Raw genomic sequence first — 25,814 nt, forward strand, 5'->3', positions numbered from 1 at the left:
AGGCGCCGATCTTCTTGGGCTCCGCTGCTTCCAGGTGGGAAAGGGCCGGAGGGGCAGAAGGAGCAGAGGTCTCTCCCGCCCTTTCCTGAGGGAGGGGGTCTTCCCTTCGGGCCTCCCCCCTTTCTGCCCTCGGACCTGCAGAGTGGGGAAGGAAGGGCGCGGGACCCGCGCGAGGCTCGGAGGACTGAGTCCTCCCCGGAACGGCACATGCCGGCGGGTCAAGCCGCCTCCCTTGGGCCGCGCGCGCCCGGGACTTGTCCGGGAGCCACCCGGAGGCTTGGGCACCCTCCCTCCCTTCCGTCCCTCCTCCGCTCCTCCCCACCGCCCGTCCTAGCGCCCAGGTCCCGCGAAGCGCTGGCGGGAGCCGGTCCCCAGGGCGCGCCGGGTGCACTTACCGAGACTTCCTCGAGGCCGGGAGCGCGCGGGCCTCTCCTGGGAGAGTCCCTGGAGGCCGCGACGCGGAGGCGCGCCTGTGACTCCCGGACCGCGGCAGGGTCGGGAGGCGAGATTCGCCGCCCCCGCCCCCGCCACGGTCCCTCCCCCCCTCCTGCCCCCCCCCCCGGCCGCCGCGGCCGAGTGCTCCGCCCGAAGGCGGGTCCGCCATAAACAAACGCGGCTCGGTCGCACGTGGACCGCGGAGCTGCTGCGACTCGCGACAGATCGCGGTCTTCGGGCGCCGCGTCTCCGGGCAAAGGGAACCGCCAGGGAGGGCAGGAGAGCGCGCCGGGGCCCGGCCCCAGCCGCCTCCGCCCCAGCTCCCCTCCGCTCCCCTCCGCTCCATGGCTCCGCGGCCGCCGCCGCCGCCCGTGCCGCCCTCCAGCCCGCAGGGGCCTCGCGGCAGCGGGTACGAACACTCGGTCAAGGACTAAGCGGCACCGCTGCCTCCTCGCTGGCTCCTCTCCGCTTCCTAAGGAAAGCCGAGACGCGGGAGCCGGGAGGCAGAAGGGAAGAGGGAGCAGAAGCGAGCGGAAAGTCGGGCTCTGGGCACCGCGGGACAGCACAGCCCGGAGGAGGCTGCGCCCGGGGCGGCGGGCAGAGCGCGCCGCGGCGCCGCCGGGTTGCGCCGAGCTCCGGGGCCCGGCGGCTGCGGAAAAGCTACTCGGTGCCCCGGGCCTCCCCGCGCACCTGCCCCGGGCGGTGCCCCCGACTCACTTGGCCCCCGGAGTCCCCTTCCCCATCCCCGCCGCTGCAGCCGGAGCGGGGCTCCGCGGGCCTGGAGCACAGCCGGGTCTAATATGCCCGGAGCCGAGGCGCGATGAAGGAGAAGTCCAAGAATGCGGCCAAGACCAGGAGGGAGAAGGAAAATGGCGAGTTTTATGAGCTGGCCAAGCTGCTCCCGCTGCCGTCGGCCATCACCTCGCAACTGGACAAGGCGTCTATCATCCGACTCACCACCAGCTACTTGAAGATGCGGGCCGTCTTCCCCGAAGGTGAGGCCGCAGGTGGGCGGCCGAGAGCCTCGGCCCAGGCGGGGAGCTGGAGCTGGATTGAAGCTCCAGTACAGGGGAGTCTTGGGGAGGCCGCGCCGGGAGCTTCGGCTCCTGTTAGAGAGAGGAGCCAGGGTCTTGGCGCCGTGGGGACTAGGCCGTCTTCTGGCCCAAGTGTGGACCCAGCGAATCAGGAATTGTTTTGCGATCATGCTGCGCCGTTCTGGTTTCCCTCCCTCTTTTCTTTTCTCTTGTTTCTTTTCTCTTTCCTTTGCTTTCCTTTTCTTTTTCTTTCTTCATTTCTTTGGCTCCCCCCTTTTATTTTTTCCTTCTTTCATTCCTTTTTTCCTGCGGAAGGGACGCGTGTGCCCCCCAGCCAGAGGTGAGACGGGCTTGCTGCTCCTGGCCTGGGAGGGAGTGGAGTGCATGAGGAGGCCCAGGCCCTGAAGGCCCTTTGGGGCTCGGGCCTCTGATTTGGGGCTCTCCTCCAGACTCCTCTTTGCTCCCTTGGGGCTGGGCGGGGCAGGTTAGGATAGAAGAGACCGAAAGTAGGTGAGCCTAAACCTTGCAGGAGAAAGGACTAGTACGAAAATGGCAGGCGGGCCGGCCAGAGCACAGTCTTCTTTTCCTGATCGGAATTATAAACCGGAGGGGCAGGTGCCACGGGGAGCAAAGGTCACCAGGATCCATGGGTCCCGCACACTGCGGTGGTAAGTAATGGCGTGCTGGCCAGTACTCCCTGCTTAGCACATGGCCTTCGGGGCACCTCGGCTGCCGGGCTGGGCACTTCCGAGCAACGGGGCTGGGGACACCTGGTCACCGCAGCCCTCCCTTTGGTGTCCGGGTGTTTCTGAACCGATCACCTTTCAGCCTGGCCGCAGTGGCCGCAGCCTGGCCCGTGAGATTCTGACACTCAGGCTGGGGCTGGGACGCTGTCAGTGGGGGCCTGCTGGGCACTCCAAGGCTTCTGGGCCGCAGAGCCACTGGAGCCCGTGGAGCTCCACAAGCCGGTGGGGGAGTAGAAACAACTTCATCTGCAGGACACCAGACAGTGGTTACACCGTAGAAACAGGTGTCCTTTGGATGCAGGGTGCCTCCATTAAGGCGGTGCCTGGTCAGGCCATCGACCAGAAGTCAGTAAGCTTGACCTTTGTGTTGGTTGCTTCTTAAGCCTGTTAGAAGTAATTGGCTCCGGGTTGGAGCTGCGTTTCACACTGCCTCTCCTGGGTGGAGCTCAAAGGGCCAGTTACGCTGCTTGACCTGCAGCCCTGCATCTCAGCTGGCCAGAGAATTTAGGGGGGCCCCCTCCCAGAAGCAACTGGTAGCCTGGCTTAGCCTTTGCCTCCCAGCTGGGCCATGCGGCCTCCAGCTCATTCCTCTCTGGTGCAGGAGCCTCTGACCTGAACCTCCACCCCAGCCCCACACCCCTTCTTTCCTCTTCCAACCCCAGTATAAAGCCGTGTCCCACTCCAACCCCTCCTACTGGAAGTTACCAAGCAGACGGTCACTATTAGTGTGCCCAAGGGTGACCCCTTTACCAGAGAAGTAGACAATTAAAATCAGAAGATAATTGGCTTTTATGAGAGCTGAGTCTCCTTCCCAGTCAGGAAGGAGTGGTGGTGAGCCGGTTTTTGTTTTTCTTTCTTTCTTTTAAAATTTTATCTATTTTCTCCCCTCTCCCCAAAGTGAGTTGTTTCTTAATTTGCATGCTGCAGGCAGGTGGGGAACCAGGACAGGACTCTGGCCTCCTCTCACGTCCCCACTGGAAATAAACACATTAGAAACCAGAATTGGGATATTAAATGATTTGTTACCAGTGATTTCCAGTAAGCCAGAAGTTAGAAAGCGAGGCCTGGGGACAGAGGGCTGATTGTAAGCCATTTATTGTTTAGAGAATTTCCAGGAAAACCTGCTAAAAATTGGGAAGTGTTGGGTATAGGGCAGGTTTTAAAAATTGGAGCTGGGTGTCCTAACTCCGAGAAGTGAGTCTCCATAGACTTTGAGCCCAGAATTACTTGGCCCTGCGCCCTTTGCAGGGGTGGGCTTGCAGAGATGGGCTTGCAGAGGTGGTCCAGGACTTGACCACAAGGCCCTTGTGCTTTGTTGGGTAGTGGTCTGGTTGAGGGGCGGCCTGTATGCCTCCTGGGGGTGACTATCCCTGTTGGAACTCAGGGTGGAGTAGGGGGCCCAGGACTCCTCGTTTCATTCAGAGGCCTGGGGCCTGCAGCTCTGGGTGGCGGCACTGCTCCCCTCCAGTCAGTCTGGGGCGGAGAGTTGGAAAGCTGGGTGCCTAGGTGGAGAAAGAGGCGTTTAGAGAGACCTCAATTATGCAAAGCAACTAGCTCACCATTCCAGTAGCTCCGCGAAGGGCGGCGCGCGGAAGCCGCGCTGTAATTGATTTAGCCTCTGGTCTGGAGCCTGGGTGTGCGCGGGGGGAATGGAATAGGGCCTGGGGGAGCCGCGGGGATCCGGGCGTCAGCATCGGGGAGGTTTAGGGCCAACGCAGGCTTGCGCGGCGGTGGGACCTCCCGGATCTGCTCCGACTCTCGGCTGCGGACTGAGAAATGCGGGGTGAAACGGCCATCTCGAGCTTGGTCTTGCTGATCCACAGCCACGGAGGAAGAGGGATGCGCGGGTGAAGGAGGGTCTAGAGGCCAAGTTAGGACTTCGGAGGCCAGGAAATGAGTAGCACAGTCGGAAGGAACCACAGCATCGCGAACTAAGCCTCCGGCCCAGAGGAAATTGAGGCCAGAGAAGGATGGGCTTTTTTCAGGGTCCCACAGCAAGGGCGAGAGCAGGTGATCACTGCGCGAGGAGGCCACTGGCCATGGCTCCTTTCATCCTGAGACCATCTGGGCCAGAGGAAAGATAGAGGAGCTCGGAGGAGTCCCACACAGGGGCAGAAAGAGGCCAAGGTGGACACTCCCCATGGAGGTCAGACTGCAAGCTTGGACTGCTGACAAATTACACAGCCTGTTCAAGGTTCTGCAGCCGTTAAGCTGCCCCACCTAGACCTCCTGCTCCTTGTCTGCAAAATGGGCCCATTAAGAACTCCATGCCTGTGCAAGTTTCCTGGAAATAAGTGTGAGGAACCAGGCAGAGAAGGTGCAAATCTTCTTACTCCACTCACTTTGTCCTGGGAGTGCACGCTGTTTCCGGAGCCAGGCATGGCCTAGAAGGCAGGGCGTCCCGTCTCTGTGCACCTCTGGGACTCACTGTGTGCAGTTGGAAGGCTGCTATTTTCTGCTCCCCTTAATAGCTAAAAAATGGGAGGTAGACAGGGAAGAGGACAGGCTGGCTTCGGAAGTGTACTCAGAATTGAAACCTCAGTGCGTTCACTGGTGGCTGGGAAGGGCTGCAGCACTCAGGGCTCAGGGAAGGGTAGGGGGTGGGGGGCACGATTTGCCTCCTGCCCTCTTTGCGCTGGGGCCTTCCCTTCAGGAGAGGGGGCTCTTTGGAAGCACAGAGGCACCCGGTGGGAGGGCGCTGCCGCTCTCTGGCCATAGCTGCACGGTGATGGGCTGAGCAGGATGTAGGACGAGTTTCTCCCTCAGGGGATGTACTCGGGGCCGAAGGACTTCGGAGTCAGAGCCCCAAGAACTCCAAGGCCCATCCGGTTGCTTAGGCTTCTTCCTAGGAGCCAGGACTCTGGATTCGGATTTGACCCCCAGCAGTGGGGTAGGGGGTGGAGTCCCTTTTGGACCCTTGCACGCAGACAGCGGACGGGAGGGACTGACCTGTGGTCTGAGCTGAGGAATGGAGCTGGAAACTGAGGCTAACCGCCCCCCAACACAGCCCCTCCCCCTCCTTTCCCAGACCTGAAAACTCCGGACAGGTGGGGAGGGAGAGAGAACAGGGGAAGGCAGTGCAACACTGTCAGGCTCACACAAAAATAATGGGGGTTGAGGCCGGAATCATTCCAGCGGTGGAATTCGTCTGGGTTTAGAGTCAGGCAGACAGCTAGAAATTGTTGTCCCGAATGGAAACGCTTTGATTTAGAGGGTTCGGTGAGAAGAAAACCGCCCTCAACCTAAACAGATCCGAGCCCTTTCTCTACGGAAGCCCCAAATCATGTAGATTTTTAAAAGAAAACAAGCGAACTTATTTTTTTGAATAATGTGGCGCTTGACAGCCACATTGGGGGACCTGCCAGTTCCCGAGCAGGAAACTGTGAGCTGTGGGCAGCGGCGAAGGGAACTCCGGGGTACGGGGTTGGGGGGGCCCCGGCCATTGGAGGCGGGAACCAGAGCGCGCTAGAGCCCCGGATTCAGCCGCGGGCGGCCAGAACCCGGGCCGCGGCCGGGGCGCTTGGAGGCGCGGGCGGAAAGCCGCTCCGGGCGGCGCCGGGCCCCCCGCGCTCCTCCGTGCGGGCCGCGGCCGGGCCTCCGTCCCAGCCCCCGAGGACTGGGCGTTAGGCGCTGGGGGCCCGGGCCTTGCGTCTGTTGTCTGAGCACGTACTCTGGCCGGCGGCCAGGCCAGGCCGGGCTGGAAGCCCCCTCCCTTCCCCGCCCCGCGGGCCCGGCGAGGCCTTCTTGGGGCGTCCCCACGACCCCGCTTCACACCCCGCTCCGGGCCCGCCGTGCGCCGTGGGTTTGGGAAAAGGCCCAAAGGCCGGGCTTCTCGGGGACCCCGGGCAGAACGAAGCATTCCGAGGCCCGACGCAGAAGTGCTCGGAGGAGCCCCAGAACCGTGACCGTGTACGGGGCCCTGCAGTCGGGCAAGGAAGGGGCGCCAGCTACGGGCTCCCCCGGGGTGGGAGGCGGCAGCACGGCCCCCGGCTCCCGCGTTACAACCTCGCCCGGGCGCGCCATGCCCCGTAGCCCCGGGCCGAGCCCCTGAGCCGGCCGCCCCGCGGCTGGTAATGCTCCGGAAACAGGGTTACAAACACCCGCGGGGCGGCCGGCAACCCACGCCCGCGCCCTGGCCCCGGCGTGGGGGGTGTCGCGGTGGAGAAGCCGAGCAGCCGCCCGTAGTCCCCGCCTCAGCCCTGCGCGCACCCTTCTCGACTTTGGAGTAGTCTGCGGTCAGCCGCTGTGACCTTGTGTCCTCAGACGGCCCACGATTTTCAAGAGGCCACACTCCCCGATAACACGCTTCCTTCCCCCGCAAGGGCCTAGTAACTTGGGGGACGGGAGGAGGAGGGGCGGGCCGGAGGCAGGGAAGGAGTGGGAAGGCCAGAGAAGGCGGGCCCAATGTGGTGGCCGCACCGCCGCCTTCCAGGGGACCCAGCGCTTTGCTCAGCACCCTCCGGTTTCGTGCGTTTAATCCTACAATATCCTCCCTCACTTTAGAGTGGAGAAATCAGTGTTAGAGGTCAGGGCACTTGCTGGAGATCAGACCAGCCAGACTGGCCCAGCCGGAGAGTGGGGGCAGAAGGGAGTGAGATACCCCTGTGTCCCCTGGGGGCTCCAGAAATGTCCTTCCTGGATTTTGGATTTTTCTCAATCTCAGATCCAATTTTTTCATGGACAGGTGGTGGCAGGATTAGAAGATCCCCTATTAACCACCTTTAGTATTCACAAGAGCCGTCTGAGGAGTGTTCTTGTCACCACCATGTCAGATACCCAAGGCTGCATTCCAGAAACCGCTGTCCATCTCGGGAGTTCTTATCAAATCCCAGACCCTTTCTCTGGGGCTGGACAGCAGGTACGCAACAGCTGTTTGTTGACTGACTAACTGAGCACCCAGAGAGGAAGGACCACATTTAGACAGTTTCGGTGACGGGAGAGCCTGGTAAAATTTAAACCAGTCAGCCAGTCAGCCAAGTAGCTAAGTTTGCATGCTAAGGTGCGGGTACCCACAAATGGGGGGAAAGAGGACTCCTGGCTCCCCTTCTCTTCTGACCCAGTGGCTGACCTCCTCCCCCAGGACCTGGCCACGTAGATTCCCGGTAGCAGGGAGTCCCCAGTGGATTTCCCTGCTGACACATGCAGGGCAACTGGGATAGCAAACCTTTTGGTAGGGGAACGCAGGCCAGGTTTGGGGTGCTCCTGGCCATCCACCATCCGGCTGCGCCCCCCACAGTAAGTGGAGGGTGGGCACTCCCAGGATCTGGTGAGACCACAGATGAGCTTGGAAGAGCTTAGCTCAGTCTTACCTGTCTCTCATTTCTCAAACAAATAAAGCCCTTTGTTAAGCCCAGATATGGGTCCCATGCCCAGCGCCTCACTTTTGGGGGAATATCTATGGCTTTACAAGTACCAAGACCGATTTTTGGTTCTAGTTACAAACCTTACCTTATTTTGTCTCTGCGTTCAGCCCAAAGTAGATTTTTATGGGCGGAGTGTAAAGGTCTCACCCACATAGGTTTCTAATACAAGTGCTGACAGCACCTTGCCTGGGCTGAGATGGCTCGGGGACCAGATCCTTGAGGGGAAACCTAGCTGTGACCACCGCCACTTCAGGCTAGGTCCAGAAGGGGGATTCAGACCAAAGATTTACTGGCAAAGCAGAGGTACCAGGACATTATAGGAAAAATTACAATGATATAAGAGAACAGGCTCTCTTGAAGTATCCAGGTATTTGATTTATATGAAAAATTGTCCTGTGTACTCAGTGCAATTTTGCATGTAAGGCCAGAGCCTTCTTCCACAAGGCTTTTGGAAAGCTGGGCAGGGCAAGCCTGGTTTGGGTCTGACCCTTCCCAGAGGTACAGACTTCCCCAGGTCACCTGGCTGTGGACACTGCAAGAAGCCTAATCTGGGAGGCCAAGTTCACTTTTCCCACTGAGCCAGGCAAGGCTAGTGTGATGCAAACCAGGGGAAGGACCCAGGAGTTGGGTAGAGGACAGGGCACGGTGGTCCATTTTTGGAAATCAGGATTCCTGGGTCTTTATTAAATTCTTTTTTCATTCAAGTGCTAGGGTTTTAAAATTTTGGTTCTTAACATTTCTCCTTAATGGAGTAAACGTTGACCCCACCAAGCCATCTTGCCCAGATGGGGGCCCGGGGAAGACCTGCTGGTGAGAGCCAGCGGTGCCCTACTATGGTCACCTTGTAAGTGAAATTGGGCAAACAGTGATTAACTGGGATTAAGAAGACACGTCTGTTCACGTAGTGGTGGCTGAGGGGCTGCGACACTGTTTGGGGGATCAGGATATGTGGAATTTAGTCACTTCCTTATGGATAAGGATAAGCTCCTAATTCCTACAGTTTAGGAGGAGAAATTAAAGGTCATCCTTTTTTTTTGCTGAACAGAGTTTGCAAGGAAGGATCTCCAAAACCTATTGAGGGGGGGAGGTGGGCTGGGCCCCCAGGTCCTCTGGGGCCAGGCGGCTCCTTCGTGCTTGGGGTGGAAGCCTCCAGAAGCCCAGATTCTAGATACCTGCGGAGACAGCAGGGGACACCCAGAGTGTCCAAGCGCCTTTCCAGGCCACCCACTCACCGCAGCCCTCTTTGGGGAGTTTTGTGGTCTGGGGAATGGTCCCCAAATTCGCTGAGACTAGTGGAGGTTCCCCATCCTGCCCGTCCTGCTCTGGCTTCGCCATCAGCACTCCCAGGGCGCAGCGGGCAGGGGCCAGTCTTGCGTGCAGTTCTGGGCGAAAGAGAGGAGAACCAACCGACTCACCTGCAGCGGGACCCACAGCTCACCCCGCAGGGGTCGCAGCCACGGGGCGGGGTGGACGGTGCCTGAGTGGGCCTGGAGCCTGGGGCCCTCTTCTCCACTGGAGGCAACGGCAGGTTGAGGACTGGAATCCCCGACCTTTTCCACCTCGCTCCTGGGTGGTGGCTCTAGGATGGTTGCTGCTGAGGGTTCTCCCACCTGGCACTTAGTACTGAACCCCTGCCCGGCTTTCCTGCTTTCTTCTGAATATGCAGAAGAAAGCCTGGGGTTTCTGGGGGTCACAGCAGTTGAGTCGGGAACACAGGGGAGGAGGCTTCTCTGAGCAGAGCCACCGTTCTGCTGGTGTGCCTCCTGAAGCACTTGTGACCTTCAAGGAAGTGGTGGGGGGAAGAAGGAGTTGGGGGGGCTAGGAACTGGGGAACCCTAATTATGTGGCAGCAGATCCCTTTCAGTTAGCCTCGAGTACCTACAAGACTCCCACCGCCTTCGGCCCATCCCCCCCCCAGGCCTTGGGTGCGTTTGGAGCTCGCTCTCGGGAAGGCGGCAGGTAACCCGTTCCCGAGGCGCCTGCGAGGGCTGCGGAGTCCGAGGGGTTATGTGAGGTTTAAAAACAAAACAAAACTTTTTTTTTTTAATGCCAGAAAAACTGCCTCCTGGCCGGCTAGGGCTTTTCGCCTTGGGCCTGTCTTTAGGAAAATGCAGTTGCCAGCGACGCAGTGAAGGGAGGGGTGTGGGAGGGTCCTTGGGGAAATATTTACAGGTCAAATCGATATCCCCGTTTGGCTTCGAGGATGGCCGATTTCAAAGCAGATTAGATTACTTTATGGCATTTCAAATAAAACGGCAATTTCAGAGCCGTGAGCACGTGGGCGACCCACGGGAGCGATGGGCCCGGCGAGCTCAGCGCGCGCTGGGGGCGCTGGGACCCAAGGCCTCGGCGGGAACAGCTCCTCTGGCCTTTTTTTTTTTTCTCTTTAATCCAGGGCAAAGGGGCGATGGCAAGAACACAGACGGCGGCCTGCGGGGCCCAGGGGACGGCAGGGGCGACGCTCGGAATTCCGGCCGGCCACGGCGCGCGGTGCCCAAGTTCCGCGTGCTCTGCGGGGCGTGGGGGCCTCTCGATCGGCGCTGCGGTTTACCGATTCGCTTTATTCCCCAGGTTTAGGAGACGCGTGGGGACAGCCAAGCCGCGCCGGGCCCCTGGACAGCGTCGCCAAGGAGCTGGGATCGCACTTGCTTCAGGTAAAGCCTCCTTTGCCGGGGGGAGGAGCGCAGCCACTGCCTGAGGCGCTGATCCGCGCCGGGTGGGGGCCTCCTTCTGACCCCGCCCTCCCAGTCTCGGCGTCCTTCCCCAAGGACCCCCGGGTGGATCCCGAGGCCACCATCAGGCTGCAGAAGTCATCAAGGCGAGAGACAGCTTCTGGACCTCGAGGCAATTGCCTACCTCCCCACTCTCTGTCCATGCATGCTCTTTGGAGGTCGGGACTGGGGTGGACTCAGTCCAACCAGAGTAACCTCCGGTCAGCCCCACCCTGACCCCGCATCTCACCGCGTCCGGCCCTAGTACTCTCCAGCTCACGAGACCTAGGCCTAAGGACGCCCGTGGGCGCGCCGTTCTTTCCAACCTTACTTCCTTTAGCAAACTTTTATGGAGGGCTTGCTCTGTGCCAGACGCTGTGCCAGGCGCTTGAGCCAAAGAAGAAGTGATCCGGGTGCTCTGAGCCAGAGTGCGGCAGTCCTAAAGCCTTTGACAATTGTGCATGTTTGGAGGGGATGCAATAAAAGAGGTGTAAAATGGTACCTGTAACAGAATATTAAGTTAGCACTTACTGAGAACTTACTACTGACCAGATTCTGTTTTAAATCTTCTTGAATCCCGGTGCGGCATCACCCACCTAGAGTAGATTCTATTTTGAGCTCCATTGTCTCAAAGGAGGAAATTGAGGCACAGAGAGGTTAAGCACCTTGCCTGAGGTTACACAGCAAGTGCTGGAGCCTGGTTCAACCCAAGTCCTCCAGTTCTCGAGAGCTCCAGGTCAGGACCTGGTGCGGCCTCCGGGGTCACCTGGCTCAGGGAGGGACCCCTTGCTTGGTTTGTGGTCAGCTGCTTATAGCCCTCAGCTCGGAGCCTTTTAGCCCTCCGTGGGTAAACCGCTCGTGGCCTGGGGTTTCCCCCGCAGGGTCTGCGGCTCTGGCCGGCAAGGCGTGCGCAGAACCGACCATTTCCAAGTCAGCGGCTGGCGGTAGGTGGGGCCTGCAACGCCTCTTGTCTTCGAATCTCTCAAGCGCCCTTTACAGAGCCTCATCAACGGCCCGATTCATTCCCCGCGCCCGTCATTTGTCTCTGCCATCGAGAAATGCTTACCAAGAGCTCTTTTGCATTTCCTCCTTCTAGTTTGTGTTTTCTTTAAAAGAAAAAAAAATGTTGGCGGCAGTACGCAGTGGCTTGGGTCAGCCCGTCAGCCAAGAGCACCGCATTTCGAAAAAAGCGGATCTTTTCAAAACCCCTTTCCCCAAATGTGTAGTATGATTTTTTTTTTTTTATTAAATGCATGCTCGGGGCACGAGAAGATCCCGGGGAATACTTGAAAACTGAAGCTTTTACAGCATAAAGCAAGCGAGGTGGCGGCCAGGCGGGGAAATGGCGCTCTTGGAGTCCTTCCCGCGCCCTGCGCTCACCCTCTTGCTCACTCCCAGCTTCGTGCGCCGCCGCCGTATTTCGCTGGTTTGATACTCCTGCCGGCTAAAAGTGACACTAACATCAGGGACAAGTGAGTGAGAACCTGGCGGGCACAGTCATCACGCCTGGGTTCCTCCACCGTCCGTTTCTTTAACTCTGGAATGCTGTGCCAATGGGCGTGTTTACTGTTAATATACCTTCAAGCGAATCAGGTCATTTGAAGCTATGAAGACATACCCCGAATTTTCCATTAAGGACATTATTTTTTTGGCTACTACTGGCAACTCTCAGAATTTAATTATGATGTATATATTTTTTTCTTTTTCTCCCGCATGGCTGTCAGATACCGTTTCAATAAATGTATCTCTTTAACGATTTCGGAGTTGAGCAAGGGTGTAAAATGTGCCAAAACGTTTATAACTGTAGAAATTGCCGTATCGTTTATATTTCTGAAACGGAATTTAGTTGGGAAAATACTTTATAGCTGAGTTAGACAGGAGAAAGTAAGGCTTATAATCAAGAAGTTGATTCCAATGTCCGTGTAGGTTAGGGTGTTGATAGTTTAGCTGGCAAAGGATTTTCTCAGTAAAACTGTATTTGAGACACAGAATGTAAGGATATCTTTCAAGTTTCACTTCTACTACATTCTTTGTAGGCCCCCCTCCAAAGAGGGGACAGATTTAGAAAAACCGAAGGTAATCTGGTTTCAATTACATGTTGTAAAAATAGAATTTGTGGCCAGAAATTAATTTGGAATATTTTTATGGGGGCAGCGTTGTGGGGTGTATGGACCGCTCACCAACTTTATTGCTTTTCTTTGGTTCTGGATCTAAAATATGAATGGGTAAATAAAAATGCAGTTTCCTTTTTCAAAAATAATTTAGCCTTTTCATCCTTGCCACATATAAATATAATCACTACCCTTTTATTTGTCTTAATTAGCTCTTAAAATTTTACTTTATTTTTTTGAGGGCTAGCCAACTTGAGCAATATCATTTAGGTAGTTTTAATTTTTCAGAAATTGATACTTTTTCTCCTCAAATTTTGCAAAAGTTATTTGATCTCTTGCAAATTCTAAGTAGTTAATTCTGTAGACATAGTCTGTTAAAAATAACCGGGTAGTTTATTTTCAGGGGAGTGGTAGTGTTCGGAATTTATTATTCAAATGGTACTTAGGGGGTAACTAGAAAATTGTGGCAAATAAAGTATATGTCCTGGTGGTATAAAGGACTGCCAATTATGACATAAAATGGTCTATATAGTGGTGGGTTTCCCCCTAAGTACCATAGAACTCCGGATTTGCGCTAAGTGCTAAAATAACCCTAAACAATAAAACTACTGCATTTAAACTGAGCACGTTAGGAGTTCTCCAGTGTTTTGCATGATTTTTGTGAAGTGGATGTTAGATGGTTTTTAAAGTGCTTTAAAAGCATTTGAGAGCCTGGCCCCAGGAATTAAACTTTCAGTGTTATAACCTGGAACCCTTTTTAGGGCCCTGGGCTGGTTTTGCATTTGACAAGTATGTATGGATGATAATATGGTATACATTCCTCTACCTCAGTGACAGTACAATTATGAGGTTTTACTCTACTGTGTTACTATCACCTCTTAACCTTCGCACTCTCTTTTACAGACTTTGGATGGATTTGTTTTCGTGGTAGCATCTGATGGCAAAATCATGTATATATCGGAAACAGCTTCTGTGCATTTGGGCTTGTCGCAGGTAGGTATTACCTGGTTTTAGATACAACCAAAATATTAAAGCGAGCGTCGGCAGATCTTAACCCAGCCTGTAAATGATTCTGTTCAAGCGTCTGCTTTTGTGTATGAAATAATCCAAAATTGCAAAATCATCTTCTTAGGCGATCCCGCAGAGCTTTTCTTCATGTTGCATTTCCCAGTTTTACTTTCTTTTTTCCTTTGGGATTAATGAGCGGTGTTAGGGCAGCTTTGTTCTGAGATTCTGTTTGATAGCCGGGACTCTGCCTATACAGTAACGGTCTGCTGCTAACAAGAGCTTCACAAAGGGAGATTTTTTCAGTGCACACTTGCCGGGCTGCACATGGTCTTGTGAGTTGCCATGAAAGCGAGAGGAAAACTGATGTCGAACATGGATTTTCTGCAGACTGTGCTTTGGGGAGAGAGAGAAGGAGTGGGGGTAGATTTATGAGTGTTCACATGGAATTCAGGGTAATTTTTCCTGAGTTTTTCCAGTTCAGTGGTCGTTTCAGTAAAGCATTTTATATGCTTGTGATAGAAACTCGTAAAACTCAGTTTACTACTGTTTTGCACAGCAAGGTCCTGTTTTCTCTAGAACACTTAAATATTACCGATTTTTCTGGAACTGTCTCCTAAAAAGGGGTTCATCCCGTCAAGGAAAGAGGTGCGCTTGGCTTTATCTATTCCGATCAAGCCAAAGGTTTTGGGGGAGGAAATTCAGCTGCTCTCTGGGCTCCTCGGAATGGAGGGCGGGGTGGAGCCGATGGTGGCCTTTCACGTTCGCATTTCCGATTTAACAAGCACAGACTGAGGTTCTCAAATTCACATTTTAAAAAATACATCTAGGGATTAAATGCTTCTTTATAGTGTGACTTATCAGAATGCTTTTTTTTTTTTTTATCACGACAGAAGACACACTAGAATTAATTAGAGACAGGAAATGGGCTCCTGGGAGGCAGATGATTAATCTGTGTTACACCAGCCCCCTCTGTAGTTAAGCCAAAATAAAACACGTCAATTAACAGGGTTGGAGTTTTTTCATGGAAAAATAAAATTCCCAATTTGGGAAACCTGCATCTGGTGTATTCCTTTTCTTTTCCTGCCAAGACATTTTTTTTAAACTTGCCATTTGTTTACAACCATCTTTTCTAATGTGGGTATATCCTTATCCCGTCCAAAGGGGTTTCTGTGCCTCTTTTTCTTATATATAGTCCTTTAAAGAGAATCTCATATTAAAATTATTTAGTGTTTCCTTTTCCTTTCCTCTTCTCTTCCTTTACTAAACCAAGTCTCCCAGCGAAGATTTGCTGAGGCTGGGTTCTTACAATTCCATGACTGATTGTGTTAGTATACTAGTAGGAAGGGAAATACTGTTGGGAACATGAAATCTACTATTTATATGTTTTTCAAGGTTGTTATGCTCTGAATTTCCACGATGCCCTATTTAGAATTATTTAAACCCCTTTAGTTGTAACCAATCTGGTGTCTAACCCTCGTTCTATCTGTGGCTGAAAGATTTTGAGCAGATTACTTGATTTTTCCATTGTAATTTATCGAACCTTTAGTTAGTCTTATCATAATGTCACAAAAACTTAAAGCATCTCACCTCCTTTAAATAGGACTGGACAAAGATAAAACAGGTACAGTCACTATTTTCAGATATTAAATTTAGATCTGAGCTCCCCAGCAGTCAAAGCAAAAAGGGAAATGCCCAGTTATATGTTTTCATTGTCTGGTAGGGCAGGTTCTTAGCCTCTCTGAACCATCACTTAAATAAGAAAATCCTGCCTGATTTTCTCTTTCAGGATTGTGGTAAGAACTATATCAAAGTACCCACTTTATGTGTTTTATAAATAATAGGGAGCTATGCAAAATCCAAGTGTCCCCAGTTTCATTAGAACTGTACTTCCAGTAGCACAGAAGTTGCTTCGGATAGTGTCCTGTGGCGGGCACATATTGGGGCTGGCTAGTCCTGTGGAATATTCTGGCTCATCACAAGGCCCTGTGCACGTCCCAGGACTCCAGCTGACTCAGTCGGGCTACTCTGTCTAGCATCCTACAACTCTGTCATTTTCCTCTTTTTACGTGGGAAATGAAATTGACCATTTGTGAGCACAATAATTAAGAATGAACAACATATTGGAGAGGTGACAAGTCTGCCTCCTGTTCCTGAGTGAACTCTACAAAAGGAAATCTAAGGAGAATCCCAATTAAAATTACATTTCCTTTTGGTCATAATGCAGCAATAAAACCTGGTGTCCTCATTCTGAAAGAGGAGGGAGTTCTATACTCCCATCATTTTTTTCAGGTTTTCAAGAATGTCGTAGAGATGCCTTTTGTCTGTATGTTGCCGGCCAGGAAGGAGTGTCAGTTTAAAAAAAGATAAACCAAACTGACTGTGTAGAGTGACTGATCCCCCCCAACCCAGTCTCTTGGCGGGACTGTCTCACTATCAGTCTCCAGCTACAAAAACACTTTAATGCAGACACGAGCCCTCGTTTGTGTCTGGGGAGTGTTCCACACTGAACTGTTTAAATAAGCAACAGCAAACCTTTCCTTCCAATCTGCCTCCTGCTCACGATTAACTCTGCAGAAGGAAATCTAGGCAGAATCACGGTGTGTATTTTTTTCTGTCTTCTTTACTTAAATAGTAAAATGAAGTATTAAATGGGATGTCAAGAACTTCTCCCCTTAAAAAATTTTTTATACCTTTTAAATTATTAATAGTAAGAAGTCAGGCAAATATGTCAAACATGAAAACTTTATTAAAATAGGCTTAAGGATTTTTTTTAAATCCTCAGAGATGAAAGTGTTAAGAAAATTCTATCCAGTAGGCCCAGTAACCCTTTAAACAGATTTTCTGATGGAGAAGGATAATACTATTACTTATATTTACATAGTGTCCGTCTGTGTTCCAAGAACTTTCAATTACTCTTAGTGACATTATCCCATTAAGTAGCAATATCTTTCCCATTAATTCAGGGTTAAACTCTACATTAGCAGCTCCTGGGGAACCTAAGCTCTTAGGTTTGTCATAACTGTGTGATAATTCACAACAAAGCGGTTTTTTAAAAAAAAAAAAATCTGCACTACCTAAATAACTATCTGAAGCATCTATTTGAGAGTATAAAAATCATTCTTTCTGTTATAAGTCCATCCTAATTCTCAAGGCCTTTTATTGAACTTTCTTTTTTTAAGATTTTATTTATTTAGGGGAGCCTGGGTGGCTCAGTGGGTTAAGCCTCTGCCTTCGGCTCAGGTCATGGTCTCAGGGTCTTGGGATTGAGCCCCGCATCGGGCTCTTTGCTTGGCAGGGAGCCTGCTTCTTCCTCTCTCTCTCTCTCTCTGCCTACTTGTGATCGGTCTGTCAAATAAATAAATAAAATCTTTTAAAAATTTTTATTTATTTATTTGACAGACCGATCACAAGTAGGCAGAGAGGCAGGCAGAGAGATTGGCGGGGGGTGGGAGCAGGCTCCCTGCGGAGCAGAGAGCCCGATGAGGGCCTTGATCCCAGGACCCTGGGACCATGACCTGAGCTGAAGGCAGAGACTTTTTAACCCCTGAGCCAGCCAGGCGCCTGTTTTATTGAACTTTTTAAAAACAAGTGTGGGAGTAACAAATCTGGCAGTGTTTATTATTTTTGCTTTTAAATGAGTAATCATGGTGATCCTTGCTGTCAGACTTCAGGACCAAAAAGTGAGAGAGAGAACCACGAAATCCAAGTTGTGTCCTCAGCTCACGGTCTGAGTATGGGGAAACAGAGTAAGACTACAGGCTTGAAAATTCTCCCTGGTCTAAGTGTACATAGTGATACATAATAATTCATGTAGCCAGATTCAGATCTGTTTGGAAGAGGTAGAGTTGCTGAAGCACTCTTCACCCACGCAAGTTTATTAGGTGGTTCGTTCCATGGGTTTTGGTTTATGTAATTAACTTACTTATATTGGAAGAAGGGAGGAGAAGCCCCCTGTATACCCGCTGTGTATTTCCGTGGACTCTTGGAAGCATCCCTGTGTTGAAATTTCTTCACTAGAGTCACGTATGTTACATAGCATCTAGGTAACTAATGCAAATTTTCAAATAACTGTAGATATGTGTGAAATGGCCGTTTATAAGACATGTAAAGGAAAATATAATATTGGAGATTGTGGCCGGAACTACAGCCGTAAAAATAGCCATGGTATTGTTTGGGGCCATAAGACCTAATCCTTTCACTTTTGAAATAAAGAGAAAGGACAACGTTTTATGTTTTTTGACATAACTTGAACTCTGAAATCCAAACCATCTTTTTTTTTAATGCTTAATTTACCATAGTCAGCAAAACACCCAAAGCAGAGTAATGTGTGTTTCCCCTTCCAACCCAAAATATATCCATTTAGTGCAGTATTTATCATATGTAGTTTTCTTGGCAGGAAGGAAAGCTATTCAGCAAAACATAAAAACGTTCTTAGTAGGAAAGCAATTCATTTTGTAGTTAGCAGGGTCTTACAAATACTAAACTATCACATTGAGGTTCTGTTTTAATAAGGTTGATGTATGAGACCTGGGGAGTTTTATAGCAACAACCATAATTTTTTTTTTTTTTTTTTTTTTTTTTTTTGTGAGGTAGTCACATTTCTTCCAACCATTCAAAAGCAGGAATAGATATGTAAATACAGGAAACACCATGTCAACCATAATTTTGAGTCAAGGTCAGCCCTGTTTTATCATTCCAAAATTTGTTCTTTAAAAACATTTCCGTTACGTGAAGACCACTTTACTTCCTGGGCAGGCTTGGAGTTTATAATTGAAGCAAGGATTCAGAAAATCAAGCCTCTTAAATCATGGATTTTCTCTGTCCTCATTCTCCAAATGCATGTGGTGAGAATGGGGTCTTTGAGGACAGATGAAGCTACTTTGGAATTAAAACGCGAGTCGAATCCTTATGAGGACAGTTGCAAATGTTCTTGTGAGTACATAAATATACTTTCTCTGAAGAGACATGGGGTACTTTTTTCTGATGAGGAACTTGGAGCAAACCAGAATGCTCTTTTTTCCCCCCTAAAAACGTGGGTAAGGGAGAAATGATAGGCCTGCACACAAAAAATTTTCTCTCATTATTTTTTCATTTTAAAAATAAGCCATTGAAATTGTGAATCAATTATTTTTAAAAACTCCCTTATTGATTAGTCTGTCGCTCTCCACATGACAGAGTTTCACAAGGAATTTCTGTCACTGGCTTCAGGAAAAGAGGACATGGTCCTGTCCCGAAGGGCTGACTTAGCACTTGCTGGTTTATTGAGATTTTTTTAAGGATGAAATGATTTGAAAGATGGCTATGTAGTTCTTAATCCTTACTGTGTTTGATGAACTCACGTAATAACTTTGGTCACTGGCAAATCCTCTTTAGGGTCAAGTGGGGAGGTAGGGAGGCTCTCTGTATCACATGATTCTCTCTGTTCCTCTGTAGGCATAACATTGGCAAGAGACATCCCATGAATAATGCAGAAAACAGAACTGCCAAAGCCGTTTCAGGGACAAGATTACTTAGCAGGCCAGAAACATAATTTGTTCTGAGTAAAATGGTAACTCCTATGTCTTAACAAATGGCAAGACCTGGCTCAGAGGACTGGGGTAAATTCCGTCACCTCTCCATGGCCGCTCAGTCCCAGGGAAGGAGCTGGTGGCCCTGATGCTAATTTGGAACAGTGGCTCCCAGGAGAAGCTGGGCCTCACGTTGCCTGGCTGCGGTTGTCCTGCTGCGTGAGGTAGCTGGGTCAGAGCTGCCCCCTGACTGGAGATCGTGTTGTCTCCACTCTGACGGAGACCAGGGAGCTTCCCAACAAAACACACACGGCACGATGTACTTAAAAATAACAAGGGGGTGCTTGGGGACAAGACTGCCTTTGCTCTTTTAGCTTGCCCTCTCCCTGTGAGGCAGAGCTGAGAAAGACAGACGGAGTCAGAGTCGGACCTGCCCATGGCTCCCTGCCCCCCCAGGGCAGTTTCCTACGCTCTCAGTTTCCATCCCCCTGGGCTGTGGGGATCCTTCAGGGATGCTTCAGGCCGTGGTGGAAGAGAGATCCCTGCCCTGGGCTCCCGCTGCCTCACTCTTCTTGTCTGCAGCTGCATCTCTAAGACAGGGCCCGCCCACCACTGCTCAGAAGGCCCTGCTGATGGTCTTAGTCTCTGGAACATTCTCTGGCACCGCCCATCTTGGAATGATGGGCCATCGCATCCTGGCCAGGGCATCCTGGCCTATCGTGGCACTTATGTTTGGGAGAACAATAGGAAAGTTCTCAAACTTCGGCACTGAATCGCCAGGAACCTCTGTGGAACAGTCGTCATGCTGGTGTTGTCCTAGAGAACCCCGTCCCTGCAAAGCAGGGTCCTGTCCCACACGCACGTGGGCTTGAGGCCTGCTGTCGTGTCCTCTGCAGGGTGTGTACCTGGAATTAGGTGGTGTCCAAGGGCTGGGGTCACGAGCCCCGGAAATAACCACTGTGTCACTTGGCTGTCTGGAGCAGGCCCAAAGTCCCCACAGGTCACACCGCTGCCCTGCCGCACCCGTGGGCGGGAGCCATCGGGTGACCAGTCACCCCAGAGTCAGAGGGCTGGGACACGTTTCTGGCAACGTGAAAGAGGCCTGGCGGTGCCCGAGGAGCGCAGCTCGGAGCTGACGGAGAAAGGGCCCTTGTGGGAAGGCGAGGTCTCCTCAAGGGCAGTGGAGACCCTGCGGGTCACTCCTGCTCAGTCTTGGAGAGGACACCACTCGTGCAGGGACCACAGTCTGGACTTGGCAGCTGGTGTCCCGGCCGGCCAGGCCCCTCTGGCTCCACCCGGGCCCTGGCTCCGGTCTGTTGTAAGCTGCCTCTTGTGTAAAGGACCCTGCCCGGGGCCGTGTCGGGTGTGTGGGGGGTCACCCACCTGCAGGACACACCTTTTCACCCTTCCTGTCCCAGGTCCTCCTGCTCCGGACCGTCCCTGCGTGGTGGATGGCAGAGCGCAGCTCGATGCAAGACCCATGTTTCTGCATGTGGAGAGGGTGTGGGCTGTGAGCAGAGGTCGGAGCTCGGACCCTGGATGTGTCTCCCTAATGCGCACCTTCCCCTCCCCGACCCACGCGGCCCCGGGAGGATTTCTGACCCCTCCCTTCCCTCTGTGGCAGGTGGAGCTCACCGGCAACAGCATCTATGAATACATCCATCCTTCCGACCACGACGAGATGACAGCCGTCCTAGCAGCCCACCAGCCCCTTCACCATCACCTGCTCCAAGGTATTTCCTCCAGACGCAGAGAAACCAGAATGAAAACCATACCACGCTCTTCTGCGTGACTGGACGGTTTGCTTCCCGCGCTGCCAGGGGGAAACGTGACTGGGGCTGCCCAGCTGGGCCTCCCCAGCACACACGCAGCGTGGGGGGTTTGCTTTCATGTCTCTGTCCTTTGAAGCAACACTATTGATCCCATGTCTCGTGCCAGAGACCAGGACAGGCGCTGGTGGGAGGTAAAGTGAAGCGATCAAGATGTGCTCTTGGTTCAGAATTCCAGGAACGCACGTCTGTCCCTGGGCTTCCTGACCAGAGGGTCCCTGGTAGAACTCAGGGGGTCTGTGAAACGGCGCGGGGAGAATGACATCTTTACTCTGTCTGCTTGGAATGCAGCATTTCCTTTGCTTACGGATTATGGGCCTTCTCACTCTCACTCTGCCGGTGGCTTCGCCAACCACGAGTCACACACATTCTTCATTTCACTTCATAGTTCTCCCAGGTGTTTAATCACTGACGCTCATCGCGACTTCAGAATTCCAGGAGTTACGAGGCTGGCTGCTGGCTGTTGTTATTTAATGTGTGAATAAAGCAGCACATTTATAACAAAATCACCACTTGTTTTATTGCCAAAAAATATTATACCAAAAATACTTTGGTAACTGTTTTAATACAATTGGTTCCATTTGTGATCTCTTATACTTTTATCTTCTGCACTTAAAAGCATTATTCTGGGGGCGCCTGGGCAGTTCAGTCGGTTAAGCCTCTGCCTTCGGCTCAGGTCATGATCCCAGGGTCCTGGGATCGAGCCCAGCATCAGGCTCTCTGCTCTGAGGGGAGCCTGCTTCTCCCTCTCCTACTCCCCCTGCTTGTGTTCTCTCTCTCTCTCTCTCTCTCTCTCTCTCTCTCAAATAAATAAATTTAAAAATCTTTTTTTTAAAAAAGATTTTATTTCTTTGACAGACAAAGATCACAATTAAGCAGAGAGGCAGGCAGAGAGAAAGAGAGAGGAAGGGAAGCAGGCTCTCTGCTCAGCGGGGCTTGATCCCAGGACCCTGGGATCATGACCTGAGCCAAAGGCAGAGGCTTTAACCCACTGAACCACCTAGGCGCCCCTAAAAAAAAATCTTTTTTAAAAAAGGTTTTATTTATTTGACACAGAGATAGAGAGCACAAGCAGGCAGAGCATTAGGCAGAGGAAGTGGGAGAAGCAGGCTCCCCGCTGAGCAGAGAGTCCGATGGATCCCAGGGGCTGGATCCCAGGACCCTCAGATCATGACCTGCGCCGAAGGCAGACGCATAACTGAGTGAGCCACCCAGGTGCCCCTAAATTTAAAAATCTTAAAAAAAAAAAAAAAAAGTTATCCTGGTTAGGAAACTAACACAAAGTAACTTCTGTGCCACGGCATGAATGAGTTAAGAAGCTCCCGTCCAGATGGAGGCAGGTCCACCTCCCCGGCCTGGCACCACGTGGGGACACGATCCCCCACCTGACGGTCCCATTACTGAACACGGAGGGATCGGGGTCCTACCGCCATCCGCGCGTGTCAGGACATAACGTGTGATTGTTCGGGGGAGGATGTGGAGCACATCGTCACACAGATGACTCCCTAAGTTACAGTCGCCGTGCATGCTAGGAAGACGGCCTTGTTCTGGGGTGCTGGCCCTGTAACCCCCACTCTCTCTGACAAGCCAATGACCCCAACTAGCATGACGCTCAGTGGGTCTCTTGTCTGCTGGGGACTACGGCATCCCAGCTGGGCCAAAATTCCCCACAGAAAAGAATGCAAAAGCAGAGACCTCAAGCATGGCAGAGTGGGGTGGCCCACAGGTGGAAACGGCCTCCTCCTGCGAGGGGCTGTTCTAAGGCTAGAAGGACGGACGGCAGAGAGAGCACTCAGCTTGAAAATCACTGCAGGTACAGCTCTTGGCTCCCGTGTTCTCAGCCCCAGACGTAGTCACTGGGCATCTTTTCCTCACGGAGGAGAGGGATTGCTGTGCTGGTTTCTGGCATGAGGTGGGGGCTTCCTTGCAGCTCTGGTCCGTAACTCTCTCTTTTTTAAAGATTTATTTATTTTATTTAAATATTTAAATAAATAAATATTTAAAATTTGATATTTAAAAATAATTATATTTATATGTATAAATATTTATTTTATTTTATTTCAAGATTTATTTATTTATAATATAAATATTTATTTATTTTATTTTATTTCAAAATTTATTTATTTATTTGAGAGAGAAAAAGAGACCGTGAGCGTGCGATGGGGGGTGGGGGGCAGAGGGAGAGGGATAAGTAGACGCCCCACTGAGCAGTGAGCCTGATGTGGGGCTCAATCCGGGGACTTGATCCCAGGACTCTGGGACCATGACCTGAGCAGAAGGCAGACATTTAACCAGCTGAGCCATCCAGGCACCCCACTATGGTCTGTAACTCTTAAGTCCTTGCAAACAGTCTGGCCACCTCAGTGCACACAGATAAGCTCGGAAGAAGTAATTTCTAGCAAAATGAGGGCTGGCCGGGAATAGAGTACCTGAGTCTCATTCTTTTACTGCGGGGTTGTTTAATGCTCGAAAAGGCCGCAGGAGTCTTAGAGAACTCCTAAAAACATTCTGTTGTTATTGTTCTAGAAAGTTCCGCAGTGTGTTAGTACGCAGGAATGGAATTTCTCCCCCGAGCTCTGGTTTCATGTCAGCCTTCCATGTCATAGCTATAAATTGTTTATAAAATGACAGCAAACGGTATCTTGGAAATACCATAAGACCCTTCCAATCCCAGTCCCCGTGGGGTTTATGTCTGAGGTGTAGCAACCACACAAGAGAAGCACGGCGCTCCAGGAGAGATGGGGATGCCACCCGACTATGCAAGGTCTGGGGTTCACGGACACTGGGACTGGTCCCGGCTTCTCGTCCACAGAGCTGGTTTTCTGCCTCTGAGCTCCCCCCCTGCTGCTTCCTGGTTGTTGTACTGTTGGCTTTTTCCATACTGGATGTTTCATTACTGGGTGAAGGTGTTTAGCCCTAAGTGTCCACACCTCAGTGCATAACTGGAAATGGTGCAGACAGGCAGGCGTGTTCCCGAGAAGCCTTTATGCCTCGCAGAGCCTGGCCCGCTGCAGAGGAATTATGGATAAATGTGGCCGTCCCTCCAGTGGGGGGGCAGGGTGGGGGACAAGGAGCCTCACAGGCTATTCCCCTGCTCCCCCTGGGTAGGGGCAGGGGGCACTGCCTCCACTCCTAATGGTAACCTTTCTTTAAAAATTAATTCATTAACTGCTACCAAGTAGCTGTTCATTAGGAGTGGACTGACCTCACCCTTACCCAGGGGCGTGGACGCATCATTCCCGAGAATGGGCGTCTGCTCACTGAAGCATGGGGTGTTTCCTTAGGGAACTCACTTGTATTTGCAATAGTGAGGTTAGAGATGGGTGGGGGAGGCCTTCGGACCAGCCAGGCAAAGACTGAATGGGGAGGGCCAGAGCCATCAGGAAAGGAGGGGTGGTCGGACTGGGGCTGTAGATGAGGGCAAAAGCTTAGATCTGGCCGACCGACTGGGTCTGTTGGGTTCTTTTCCCCATTCCCTGGCAATCTCGGGCAGGATCGGTGCTCATGGGCACAGCTGGCAGGAGGCGCCCTGTGGCTGCCTCCCTCTGCCGGAGGACTGTGCCTGTGAGCCCTGACCTAGCATCCCCATCCCTGAGGAAGTCAGATGCCTCTGGGCCTTCCTGGCCAACTCAGACATCCTCCCCAGGGCTGGCCAAGAAGGTTCATTTGGCACCAGGCCTCTGCGCACCTGCCCGGATGGGACCACGGACGTGCGAGCGGGGCTGGGCCTGCTGCTCTTAGAATTCTCAACATCGGCCCTGGGCTGGTGTCTCCCGAGTTCCCGCCATGGCCACGTTTCCGGCTGCCTACCTCTGGAGCACGTAGAAGCCACACCGGGACAGGGCCGGTCTCGCCACCCCACCTGGGGCCCAGCCGCAGGCGGAAGTCCCTGGGTCAGGGGCTGGGCGTTCTGGGGTGGGGCCTCTGGCTGCCTGGTCTGGTCCTGAGGGTTGACTGAGGTCCTGAGGTCGTGGGGACAAAATCGGGGCAAGCATCACCAGACAGCTGGCCCATCTAACGCCACTCCTGCTTTCAGAGTATGAGATAGAGAGGTCGTTCTTTCTGCGGATGAAGTGTGTCTTGGCGAAAAGAAACGCGGGCCTGACATGCAGCGGATACAAGGTACGAGGAGCCTGGTGTGGCGGGAGGGAAGCGGGAGTCGGCGGTGGGTCTTCGTGGCTTTAAGGGTTGCTTCCCGTGCAAGCCCCAGGCAGAGCTAGTTTCTAGGGAGGCTGCTCGCCCCAGCTCCGGCAGCAGGTACAAGAGCAGGTGTCCCGCGAGGATATTCCAGGAGGACTGGATTTCATCGCATGAGACCAGGAATAAATGTGGGCAAGGGTAGAACTTTCCTTTCCTGCAGTTTCCTCTTTGCTCGGGTCTGTGCCCCTGGAGCCTCCCCCCTCTAGTTACCGAGAACCCGTATGGCGGGGTCGCAGTGATTATGCAGAGCACAGAGACGGTGCTCCTGCCCTGGAGCCTTTGACCAAACCCAGCGATGGCTGTGAGGTGCCTGACTAATGGCAGAACCCGTTCTGAGGGCCAGAGAGCTTTGGTCCGCAGACTCTCATCTCGTTCATCACCAGTCATCACAGCCCGCAGAGGGGAGTCATTATGATCATTAGGGACGCAAGCAGAGAAGGGACGAGACCAGCAGAAGGCCCTTGTGCTACGGGGCAGAGCTCCTCCTGGCTGCCTTTCTCTGCCAGACCTGGCCCCCTGCTCTGGCTCGCTCCAGAACTCAGGAGTCGGTCCCCTGACGCGTCCAGGGGTGGCGTGGTGCCTCCGTACCAGAGTCAGCCACTCCTGGGCGGACGGGCAGGTTGGGAGACGTCAGGGCTGAGCATCATCGCCTTCCGAGCTTCTGGGTCCTCTCTGGAGCCTGAAGTGACTGTTTCTCCCACCTTTGTCCTCTCTTTCTGGAATGCTGCCCCCTCTGCCCTCCTCCCTACCACAGCGGCTGCCTCCCCTTCAGCTTCTCCTCAGCACCCCCCCCCTTTGAACCCCACACTGAGCTCTTTCCTTTGACTTTGCCTCGCTCTGTTTTATAGTTTGGGGACACATTTCTTATCT

At 52.5% G+C, this 25,814-nt stretch overlaps 1 protein-coding gene across 2 annotated transcripts in view; it reads left to right on the top strand.

Annotated features, from left to right (window-relative positions):
- The first annotated feature begins 624 nt into the window (after positions 1-624).
- Positions 625-25,814, top strand: part of SIM2 (SIM bHLH transcription factor 2) — a 52,348-nt gene continuing 27,158 nt past the window's right edge. For both annotated transcript variants that reach the window (XR_004288542.1, XM_032354744.1), the window contains exons 1-5: positions 625-1,430; positions 10,150-10,232; positions 13,304-13,393; positions 20,540-20,648; positions 24,781-24,866. Coding sequence is in view for 1 of the 2 variants with exons in the window: in XM_032354744.1 (XP_032210635.1) it covers positions 1,256-1,430; positions 10,150-10,232; positions 13,304-13,393; positions 20,540-20,648; positions 24,781-24,866 (543 nt within the window). In the remaining variant the exon portion in view is untranslated. The remainder of the gene's footprint in view (positions 1,431-10,149; positions 10,233-13,303; positions 13,394-20,539; positions 20,649-24,780; positions 24,867-25,814) is intronic.

The sequence above is a fragment of the Mustela erminea genome, chromosome 1 (genome assembly GCF_009829155.1).
Source record: "Mustela erminea isolate mMusErm1 chromosome 1, mMusErm1.Pri, whole genome shotgun sequence".
Lineage (NCBI taxonomy): Eukaryota > Metazoa > Chordata > Mammalia > Carnivora > Mustelidae > Mustela > Mustela erminea.